This window comes from Rhinolophus hipposideros (assembly GCF_964194185.1).
Source record: "Rhinolophus hipposideros genome assembly, chromosome: 26".
Taxonomy (NCBI): domain Eukaryota; kingdom Metazoa; phylum Chordata; class Mammalia; order Chiroptera; family Rhinolophidae; genus Rhinolophus; species Rhinolophus hipposideros.
In genome coordinates, this window is record NC_138072.1 from 21,273,365 (window position 1) to 21,286,176 (window position 12,812).

At 37.9% G+C, this 12,812-nt stretch overlaps 1 protein-coding gene across 4 annotated transcripts in view; it reads right to left on the reverse strand.

Moving 5' to 3' along the window:
- Positions 1-12,812, reverse strand: part of RYR2 (ryanodine receptor 2) — a 567,940-nt gene that overhangs the window by 286,615 nt on the left and 268,513 nt on the right. For all 4 annotated transcript variants that reach the window (XM_081039034.1, XM_081039033.1, XM_081039032.1 and 1 more), the window contains exon 12: positions 10,590-10,746. In XM_081039034.1, coding sequence (XP_080895160.1) covers positions 10,590-10,746 — 157 coding nt within the window. The remainder of the gene's footprint in view (positions 1-10,589; positions 10,747-12,812) is intronic.

The window sequence follows — 12,812 nt, forward strand, 5'->3', positions numbered from 1 at the left end:
CCAGTTGTCCTTTTCTAGTTGCAGGGGGCGCAGCCCACCATCCCTTGCAGGAGTTGAACCGGCAACCTTGTGGTTGAGAGGACGTGCTCCAACCAACTGAGCCATCCAGGAGCTCAGTGGCAGCTCAGCTCAAGGTGCCGTGTTCAATCTTAGCTGCAGGGGGCGCTGCCCACCATCTCTTGCTGGACTCCAGGAGTTGAACTGGCAACCTTGTGGTTGAGAGCCCACTGGCCCATGTGGGAATCGAACCGGCAGCCTTCGGAGTTAGAAGCCTGAGTTAGAACCGCCTGAGCCACCAGGCCGGGCCTAGGTTCAATTTCTTGATCTGCCACATAACTCATCTAAACTTCTGTTTCCCCATCTGCATAATTAGATTAAAAATAGTATCTAAACTTCATTGGATTAAACTAGGATTAAATGAGATAATGCACATAAGGTACTTAAGCACATTATTTGGTCTATAAATCGTTAACTGTTACACATATTTTCATTGTGTGAGTGTGTGTTTTAAAGCATCTAAAACATTTTTTGAATCAAGAAAAAAAATCCCAAATAAAAATAACACTAAGAACTATGTTCTGAAAATGGTTTGTTCTTTCTATTTTTGCCATTTGCTCCATAATCCTTGTAATCTCATTGGCAGTCTTATTTGAGGCTGGTATTTCATCATTCCAATAGCAACAGGTTTCTATTCATGGTGCATGGGAGTGGGAAAACTGGAGGTAAAAACCCAGAGAGAAATATTTCAGTTGCATTTTAAGCTAAAAAAATTACATCTTGATGTGAATATAATACAATGTGTGATTCGGAAGACCTACCTGATGATTAAAATTGATTTCAGCACACTTGAAAGTGATGGTTAAAAGTTCTAGGAGTAGAGAACGTGAAGAATAGGTCTAAAAAGCCTACACAAATGAAATTGAATTCTTTGTTATGTAAAATGCTTTCATTAAGTGAGGACCAACATAATCATTTTGCAATATATATGTATATAAAATCATTACACTGTATACATTAAACTTCCACAATGTCGTATGTCAATTATATCTCAAAAAAGCTGGGGGGGGGGTAAAGGACCAACATAGGTTATATTATAAACTATTTTCTACCTTATTCTGTTTATTCTGAATACATGTAGTTATCAACAATTGTTGATTCTTCTGTCAAACTGAATTTGAGATTGGTTATTGAATGTTCATGTTACTATCTGACATCCCAATAACAATAAAAAGAAATGCTCCTTATATTAACTAATGGAATAAGTTTTTAAAGCCATTCTCACTTATAATTTTAAGCAACAATGATATTAATGATCTGTAAAATCTCAAAAATATACTTCCAAAGTGGTCTCACACAGTTATAGGTAAAGGAATGACAAGGTAAATGCCAAGTTTCATAAGAGATGATTTTTACTTCAGAATTTCCAAAACCATACCCCAAATCCAACATAAAAATTGGTATTTTCAACTGACATATGAAAGTTTACTTTTTCATCAATAATGAAAACAATTTGTACATCAGTAATTATGTCAATCAATAGTCATCTATTAATTGCATATTTAAAGTCTACATAGAATTAAAGAAATATGTTACATAAAAAATCCTTTGTTTTCCAGAAATTGAAGTACTCAGTATTTTCATTGTATGGAGTATAACAAAAATATGTGAAGATATGGCAAGCATTTTCAACCTGTACATGGCACTAAAAAAAAAAAATCGAGTACACCTTTTAAGTGAACCCAACATATAGTTCAAAGACCAGAGGCCATGACCAAATGTGATAATTAATAAGAGGATGAGAAAAACTGTTTAGTTAGCTACCCCATTTTGTCTAAAATGTTGACAATATAGAAACAATATTTTATTTAAAAAATATATAATTTTATCTTGAATCGGGGTCTCTACATTTACACTATTTTAGTTGGTTCTAAGTTCAATGCTTCTTATGTAATTGCAGAAAACAATTTTTATCATGAACCGATTTTAAATTCATCAGGCTACCTTTCTTCCAATTAAAATGGGTTTATATTTTAAACATTACAATTACCAATATTAACAACTCTTTAATTTTTCACAACATGTTGGTATATGTGAGTGTATTTCTGTGCCACTTATGTTTTTTTCTCCCTGGGATAACAGTTAGTTTTTGTAATTTATTTTCAATAAAACTAAGCTTTCAAAATAGGATGTGTTAATTCCACCACTTTTTCCAAGACCATGCAGTTCGATCTTAATTACATTTCTAGTATCATAAACATCTTCTATTTTTAAAGATATATTCTACCAAATCAAAATTAGTTAAAATATTACACAAGAATCAGACACTAATCAATGCTTTCTTCTAAGATATTACACACTACACACACACACGCACACACGCTGTGTTTTTATTTGAATTACAGTCTAATTCCCTTACAGAGTTTATGGTTACCTATAAACATCTGAAAATCAAGGACTTAAAAACTGAAATATTTAAAATACAGTAGGGAGAGAATTATTCATTCAAAAGAGTCTAAGTTAGCCAGAAGCAGTAATTTGATTTGGTAAAGGTTACTATTATTGGTTCAGAAAAGATACAAAAAAAAAAAAAAAAGTCACTCTTCTATTTTTGACTAACAAAATGGGAATCTGAGTCACCAGCTCTAGACAGTCTTCCTTGAAGCCAGACATTGTTGTGAGCAAAAGTAACTTTCAAAATTCTTAAGCAGCCATTATGGAAAACAGTATGGAGGTATCTCAGGAATCTGAAAGTGAAACTACCCTATGATCCAGTAATTCCACTCCTAGGCATCTACCCGGAGAAATCCAAAACTCCAATTCAAAAATCTGTATGCACTCCTATGTTTATTGCAGCACTTTACACAATAGCCAAGATATGGAAACAACCGAAATGCCCATCGGTAGATGACTGGATTAAGAAGCTGTGGTACATTTATACAATGGAGTATTACGCAGCCATAAAGAAGAAAGAAATCTTATCATTTGCAACAACATGGATGGATCTAGAGAACATTATGTTAAGTGAAATAAGTCAGAAAGAGGAAGACAAGTACCATATGATCTCATTTATATGCGGAATCTAAAGAAAATAATAAGTGAATGAACTAATCAGAAACAGTTTTGGGTACAAAAAGAAAAAACCGAGAGTTGTTAGATGGGCGGGTGGGGGGGGTGGGGATAAGGGGAAAGGTGAAGGGATTAGGAAGCAGCTGGTAACCACAAGATGGCCTCAGGGTTTTTTTGAAAATTAATTTGGGGAACGTATTCAATAATGTTGTAAAGATTTTGTTGGGTATCCGATGGACATGTGTCCTATTTGGGAGACCATCTCAGGGATACTGTGGATACCTGATCATGGCATTGTACACCAGAAGCTAAACATTAATGAATGCCAACTATAATTTTATATATATAATGTGATGGTTCAGTGCGAGGTCGGAGGGATAGTGGATGGGGGGAGGGGGGTTCACAGTGTGAGGGATATAATGATGAACGTCTAAGTATTACCTTGTCTTGTACACTTGAAACTAATAAATTAAAATAAAAAAATTAAAATAAAAAAATAAACATATTTTGCAAATGGCAAAAAAAAAAAAAATTCTTAAGCCATTGTGTCCAGACTTAGGCCTAATTAGAAGATCAGAGAGAGCTCACATTATGACACTGGGGAATTTGAACTAATTTGGTGGAAAGCATGGAAAAATACCCTTCCTCCCTATCATCTAGAAGAAGAGAGTTTCTAGAGAACAAAGACACTCTACATCACTTTGACTCTGAAAAATAAGGAACTCTTTTCCATTCCAACTGAATACATTTACGCTGAGTTTTGGAATAAATTTTACTGATAAATACAAGAGCCCACAATCTGGAATGCGTTATTGCTATTCATCCTATTTTGATCCATATTTAGTTATAACTAGGAGCTCATTTGAAATATATTTAAGGAATATACATATAGGATATATAAAATAAATAATACGAAAAAATTCTAAATCAAACTGTGAAAATCACATACTAGAGAAAAGTCTAAAGCCATTACTTTGGGAGATAGTATAAAATTAGGGATGTTTTGCTCCTTTTCATTTGCTTGTAAAAGCCACATGCATTCAGGGAAATTGGGAAAAAAAAAAAAGACATTTCTAAAATCTGCTTACTGCGGCAATATACTCCATTCACCAGTAACCTACAACATTCTGATACGCCTTTAAAATTATGTCAGTTTCAAAGCAAACGGCTAACATAAATTCATAGAATATAAAACCAGATAAATTGACATTTACCAAATTTAGCAAAGACTTTTTTTTAAGAATTATCTATTGGTGAAGATGCACAGAAATGGAAATGTTCCTACACGATGGCATGACAAAGCTTTGGCTCCCAGCACACGCAAGGCTCCCAGCACCTACACCATGTCAGGCACCGACTGTGGTGTACAACATAGACACTACCCTGTGAGAGCCTCCAGAATCAGAAAGCTTTAAAAAATCTTCATATTCTTTAATCAAACATTTCAACTTCCAAAAAGGAAGGAGTCGGCAATATACAGACATGCGTAGACATAAAAATGTTCAATTTACTAGTACAAAATTTAAAATTAAATATTCAAACAGAAGTAGCTAAATAAATTATGAAAAATCTGCATAATAGTTGCAGATTTGTTGAATCTTATCAATAAATACGGAATTATTAAATAAGGTACCTAGTAGCATATTAAATAAAATTAGATACAACAGTATATATTTGCCGTATTTAGTATCAAAATGTGCATCTATTTGGTGAAAACTGAAATGCACACTCACACACAATGGAGTTGTTTTTGAGTGATGGATTGCACATGATTTTAATTTCCGCTTAGCACATTTTTGTATTCCCTTTTAAAATGTTCCATAATGACTATGCATTAAATATACAATAAAAAATAATTCTGGAAAAAATAATAGAAAGAGTTACTGCCTCGACCTCCTGGAAAAATGGTTAATTACCTAATCTGCTATTATTTTAAAATTAGAATTCTGCTGTGATTTTAAAAATAAAATGTTTTCTTAGATTTCAGCTCCACCTTCACTACTCACAACCCCACATTACCACGTGCAGTTAACACTGTGAGTTATTAGCAAACTGCTCATTAAAGTGGTTCCATCAACGGGTCAGCCAGACAGGAGACCAGCTTAGAAACACTGACTAGTTCATTAAAAACTCCTGCTGGGATCCCTGCCCTCTATACCTTCAGTGTAACGGACATTACAAAACTGCCAAAATCCAGAAACACAAGGATCAGGCAGCCAAAATTCTCCACATGCATATTATGAGAGAGATTTGGAGAAAAACTGTTTCAAAGGCTATTGCTTTGGGCAAGAACGTTTATTAAAAGATTTTGAAAATATTCATAGCTTTGGAGTCAGGATTTCCACTTCTGGGAATCCATCCTAAAGAAATACATCAAAAATATGCACCAAACTATGTCCAAGAATGTCAGTGCATGGTTGCTTTTTTTCTTTAACTGATTTTTTGTTACAAAAGAAATACGACTATCATAACAGGCAAAATCATCCAGAGATTAACTTTTTTTAAGTTACACAAAAATTTCCCCTGCACACATATTCTCATACACCTTCCATTTTGATGTTTCTGAAATAGTCATAATTAAAAGATTAGAGATCTTTCAATATTGATCATATAATCATGTACAAATGCATATAGATTTTTAAAATTAAAACAGTAAGATTTTTAATTACATTAAAACTTGCTTTTTTTCTTCACTCAACAATATTCTGATGGGTATCTTTCCAGATCAATATATTCAGATAGCTAATACCACTCAGCTAACTGTATTTGTTAAACATTTGAGTCTTTTCCAGTTTTTTGCCATGACAAAGAATGAAAAAAGTTAACTTGGACTGGCTTTATTTCATTTCTGTAACACAGGAAAAAATTAGATTGCTAGGTCAATGGCTATACGTATGGAATGTAATTTTTAAATATGTTAATATCCTTTTTTCCTTTGCATTGCCATATCCATTTGAATAACCTAGCCCCTTTTGCCAGAGGCATCCAATTACCTCCTAGAAATTAGGATTGTTACAGAAAAACATGAAAAGGGAAAGATGGTGTCAGTATTCAGCTTTCTGCAGCAAAAGTAGGATTTTTGGAGACCACGGGAATATGATTGTCACAGAAATAATGAAAAGAGAAAGATGAACTCAATATTCACATTTCTACAGCAATACAGGATTTTAGGAGACCACAGTTAGACAGTGGTACCAGGAGGCTGCCTGGGAGCCCATGGAGGGGTGGGGTGGCACCTCAGCTGTGTGAAATCAGGGCATCCCTCCAGGCCCCTGTGGCAGCCCTGACAGCCTCAGGCTGAATGAGTAGCCAGACAGTCCAGGGTTCTAGGCCTGGCGCTAAGCCTGGTCATTTAAACCCACCCCGATCAGGTGCTTTGGGGCAGTGTTAACCCCCATCCATGGGCTCTTCTGTTGTCCCAGCCCAGTGACTTGAACAAGTGATTCACTTCTCCTGCCCTTGGTTTTCCCTTCTGTAAAATGGGTACCCTGATATTCAATGAGGTCAGTTACAGAGAGGGCTCAGCTCTGCTGGCAGAATGGGAGTAATCATTGGCTTTAAAAAGCCAAGAAGTAGGGGAGAAAAGGGCTCCTGCTTCCCAGTGCCCTCAAGAAGCTTTAGTAAGCAGAACTGTTCACATGCCCCCAGCTCCCAGCCCAGGTCCGGTCAGCCCTCAAATTCTCCTGCGTGAATGAATGTCCATTTAGGGGCAGGGCCCTGGGATAGCTCAGTTCTCCAGGTTCAGACACCCTAAAGGCCCTTGACAGTGTGGCATGTACACACATATATACCTTATGATGTATTATTTACACCTTCTACAAGTGACCCTGTCTTTTGTCTACCTATCATGAACTGAGAAACCTGACTGTCTCCTACCATGTTTCTCCAAAAATAAGACTGAGTCTTATATTAATTTTTGCTCCAAAAGACGCATTAGGGCATATTTTCAGGGGGTCTCTTATGTTTTCTTCTACAGCAATCTACATGTATTGAAATACAGTCATGTCATCTTCTGGAATATCATCATAATAAATGCGTCCGTTTGGCTGACGATCTTAACTGGGGCTTATTTTCGTGGTAAGTCTTATTTCTGGGGAAACATTGAACTACTATTTCTCCTTGTACCTCCTGTACATTTTGTTCTATGAACAGTAACACGTTATTTTATTTGGTGCATACATTTGCTAACTGCTCAATCTGCAGTGAACTGCACTCTATATTGTGAAGTACGCTTCTTTGTCTCACTCAAGGCTTTCTTTTGCCTGAATTTCTCATCATCTGGTATTAAAATCAGACTCCTCTCTGTTTGTATTGGCCTGGTGTCCATTAGCCATCTTTTCATTTACAACCTCTCCAAATGAAGGTGCTTCAGGTATATCTCTTCATGACAGAATAATTGATACTTCATGATCCAATATGAAATTTTCATTTGAAATTGTGATTTTTAGCCCATTTATATGTACTGATAAGACAAATACACTAGGGCTTCACTCTATCATATTTTAGGTTTTCTGTATTTATGTTTATCTTTTTCCCAGTCATGCACTACATGGTCTATTGTCTTTGTGTCTTTGTCTGTTTGTGTCTTGGCTGTAGGTGTGTCTAGGATTCTTTACAAAACCCCTTCACTTCTTTTCACGAGGCTGGGTGATGTGCCATGACAAAGCTGGTGTTTTCCTTATTCTCTCACCAACTTCTCTCTCTCGCACTACCTTATTTTAGCAAAGTTTATGTTTTAGTGTTTTGTGTTTTTTGTTTTTACTGTTAAATACCTTATGCTTCTGTTACTTGATTTTTCACTTTTAAGAATATATTATTTGCCTACTCGCTGTTTAATAGGAGGCAACCAAAGTACTTACTGTACCTTTCACTTCCCCTCTTTCTCCTCCAATTTTTGTTAGATATATTTTGCCTTTTCAAGTGATGTATCTTGAAAATCTTTCCAGTGTCTTTCAGGGCGATATGCCTGCTCGCGTTTTTCTACTGCTTTGGGATTTCATGTTGGTAAATTACACTTTGCTAGGGTGCCATCCATTTCTCTCTGTTTTTCTAATTTACTATTGTCAAGCTGTAGTCATTTTAATAGGTGTCATATTTTCTACTTGAAAAGGGCTTACTCCATCAGATAGTTGATTCCTCTTCAGTGGACTGAATTTTTTTTCTTTTTGGACTAAGGCGCTATCACTAGAGAACCCAGAAAATCCCCTCCCCCCACTCCCGCTTAGGCTTCAGGCAGAAGTCCCTCAGCACCAAGTGTGTTCACAATGAGACCAGTTGGGCCTTCTAACTACAGGGACAAAGGAGCAACTCAGCCCACAGCACTGCCCCTCTGAGGGCCACCAGGGTCCACGGCAGAGCTGCTTTGAGGGTCCACACAGCAAATATGTGCATGCAGATCCGGTCTCAAATTATCCACTGGGATTGACCATCTCTGTCTCTCACTGTCACCATCATGAATGGGGACCTACATTGGCTGTCTCGCCAGGAGATCTCTGGGACTCACAGATTAACAAGCATCCTCCAACATCTACATACTCCAGAGAAGGCGTCCCGAGAGATGGCATCACAGACAGACACATGGGCCACTTTTCAGAGTTATTTCAGGGCTTGCCCAAATTTACCTTTATCTATAACAGGGGTGTAAAGTTTTGCATCTCTGAGACCAAAACTAACCAGTAATTCAGTGTCATTCTTATCATTATGCCCAATTTTACAATCTTCATTAAATTAAAGACAGAAACATACAACTATCAAAACAATTCAATACAATAGATTTTTGGCAGCTGTCAGTTGAACATGTGATATTCACCTATTCCTGAGACACTGCACTGTCAGGATATTTGTGATTTTGCTGGGGCATGACTAGGAGCCCACTACATGAGGGAGCAGGTGACTCAGGGCCCATGACAAGGTGGGACAGGTTACTAGGGGCCCACTGCATGGTGGGACAGGTGACTGAGAACCACTGCATGGTGGGACAGGTGACTAGGGACCCACTGCATGGTGGGACAGGTGACTAGGGGCCCACTACAAGGTGGGACAGGTGACTAGGGGCCCACTGCATGGTGGGACAGGTGACTGAGAACCACTGCATGGTGGGACAGGTGACTAGTGACCCACTGCATGGTGGGACAGGTGACTGAGAACCACTGCATGGTGGGACAGGTGACTAGGGACCCACTGCATGGTGGGACAGGTGACTGAGAACCACTGCATGGTGGGACAGGTGACTAGGGACCCACTGCATGGTGGGACAGGTGACTAGGGACCCACTGCATGGTGGGACAGGTGACTAGGGACCCACTGCATGGTGGGACAGGTGACTAGGGGCCCACTACAAGGTGGGACAGGTGACTAGGGGCCCACTGCATGGTGGGACAGGTGACTGAGAACCACTGCATGGTGGGACAGGTGACTGAGAACCACTGCATGGTGGGACAGGTGACTAGTGACCCACTGCATGGTGGGACAGGTGACTGAGAACCACTGCATGGTGGGACAGGTGACTAGGGACCCACTGCATGGTGGGACAGGTGACTAGGGGCCCACTGCATGGGGGGACAGGTGACTGAGAACCACTGCATGGTGGGACAGGTGACTAGTGACCCACTGCATGGTGGGACAGGTGACTGAGAACCACTGCATGGTGGGACAGGTGACTAGGGACCCACTGCATGGTGGGACAGGTGACTAGGGGCCCACTGCATGGGGGGACAGGTGACTAGTGACCCACTGCATGGGGGGGGGCAGGTGACTAGGAGCCCACTGAATGGGGGGACAGGTGATTAGGAGCCCACTGCATGGTGGGAAAGGTGACTAGGAGCTCACTGCATGGTGACACAGGTGACTAGGAGCCTACTGCATGGTGGGACAGGCGACTAGGGGCCCACTGCATGGGGGAACAGGTGACTAGGAGCTCATTGCATGGGGGGCAGGTGACTAGACGCCCACTTCATGGTGGGACAGGTGACTAGGAGCTCACTGCATGGTGGGGCAGGTGACCAGGGGCCCACTCATGAAGTACTCAGTGGGCCTCACTGCACGGAAGCACCAGCATTCCAACCAGGCTTTATGTGCATTACTGTTTTCTATTCTCCTCATTATCTGGTTCACAGATATTCTCATTAAAGACCTTACAGGTACCCTTAGAAATTCTGTTTTTACAAGTTATTCAATAGACATTAAAAGAAAGGTCTGTAGGTAAGAGTGGAAGTGAAAATGTGCTTTGAGAAGAGTCTCTGGTGTGCTTTTCCATCATACTGTTACACTGTGCTGCCAGAGCCTGAGGAAACAGAGAGGAGTGGGATGGATGTGTTATATGTAAATAACCAAAGAACTGTAAACCAGGGGAAACAACTAGACAGGTATCAGTGGTTTAAGAAATGCGTTTTACTGGACAGAGAAACTGGGAATTTAGAAAACATGTAAAACATGTTCACGTAAATTCATTTCACACTTCTAACATCCAAGGAAATGTGGTGGATATACTTATAGGAAATCCAACATTATATTTTCTGTCTTACCTTGGAAGATCGGAAGGTGAATGCTGTTGATTTTACATCAGCTTTTTCTTTGTCCATGAGGAGAAGGTTTTTGTCTTCCATGAGACTCAAGTATTTTCCTGTTGTGACATGGCGTAGTCGGAAAGGCTGGCCCCACCTTATGTGGCTTCCACTCCACCTAACAAAAAAATTAAGACTTGATCCACACTCACAGGAGAAACAGCCATTAAAACGTATGTGTCAGACAATTAACAAAGATTCTCTGAATATATTGTCTTAATGTTCTCAAAAAACATGTGATGTCCGTGGTACTGATTTCATTTTACACATAACAAAATGGTTATTCCAAAAGATGGGGTCATAGTCAGAGCTATACAGCTCATAGGAGCAGAAGTAAAACTTAATTCTATGTCTTCTGACTTTACCTGTGATACTATCTACACTCTACACGGCTCCTTGCAAAGATGATTAAGAACGTGTGTTCCAAGTTTATCTCTACCCACTAGTCACAGATGGAGAAGCTGTAAGTGTAAATGATACTTTAGAATTTACTGGTGACAAAATTTTGTGGGATTCGCAAAGACTTGAAAAATAGTGATATACTCAATAACTAATTATATATTTACCTTAAAAAAAAGAAATCTATCCCTATGCTTTAAATTTAATATTGTAGAACAATGATATCATTAAAAACCAATGAACAAAAAAGATAAAGAGCATGAGAATTATAAAAAGATCAAAAGGAAAAAAAATAAAATGTAATAGAAAAGATACACTAAGGATGCAGAAAAAAGATAAAAAGCAAAGTTATGATATTTAAAATCTGTTTTTGAAAATAATGACTTTACAGACTGGGTGGAGAAGAAAATTCAAGTCACATGTCACCCTTACTTTATGCAGCTGTGTGAACCGACAGTCATACACGTCGTAACCTAGTACTCACCATGGCACAGTGAAAACAACATTCTGACAGGCACGAATTTCATTTAACATGGAACTTTGCATGACAAGTTTCTTATCATTGATAACAATCATGCTTAAAATCAAATAATTCAAAAAAATTAAAAATAAGCGGAAAAGATTCACCATCCACATAAAATCACAAGAAAACAGTGATGGCAAATTGCTATTAGATAAATTAGAATTCAAGGCAAAAGCATAAAGATACTGTCAAGTAGTGTATAAAGAGAAAGTATAGACTCTAAAAAAAAATCTATGAAATTATCACTGTAATGAATAAAATAAATAAAAGTAAATATATAGAGGATTTCAATATGATTTCATTAATTAATAAGTTTGTTTTAGTATAGATAGAATCGTTAAACTTTTGTAATCTACACATTGAGAGTATTTTATTGCAAATTTTTCAATTTTGGCAAACTTTAAGTTATTTTTATGCTGTATTCCTATCCTGACTTTTTTATTGAAACATTGGCATTGAAAATTAACAGTTCATTTTTACATGAGTTTGTTTATAGAGACAATTACTTTGGACAAGTCCCCCAACTAAATTAATAACCATGCACCAGTATATCTTGATAATGACACATTATCTTAAAAATGAAATTACAGTTTGTTTTACCAACAACAGCATGTGAAAGCATTTCTAGTCTGGTAATAAACAAGCTTTATTCCCTTCTAATAAAATTAAGTGTATTTTTTGCAAATGTTATGAAAAACAATTATTTGTAATATTTGTTTTCATGGTTTAAAGAAGCATTTGAATATTTTTCCAAACAATGACTCATCTTAATCATCACAGAAAACAACCTCATCTTCAAAATAGTCCAAAATTTTGACCAAATGCATGCTTTTCACCAGAATCTCTAGAGGACATGTTGGGTACTATTCTCAAAGCTATTTACTAGGGCTCATTTATACAAGCACTCCTCCCAGTTCACTCGGGGGATTCTGGTAGAATGGAATGAATTTGGCCAGTTATTGGCAAAACATGGTGAAGTTTAAGCACATTTTCTGCAGTATATGGGCACTCAAATTACTGGGTCTCATATGTCCATGGCCCAAAAGAAAAGAGGACAAGCCCAGGAGAATCCAGGGGCAAGAAAATAATAACATTTAGTAAAAACTGAAAATAGGAACAGCAATGCAGTTCTACACAGCAATTTCCAATGGAAACACAGAAAACTTCTCCCCATGTATTATTCATATTTACTTCAAATTACCTCAAAGGAGTGAGGAATATTTGGTCACTTTTCATGATATGTCCACCTTTGATTTTGTTTA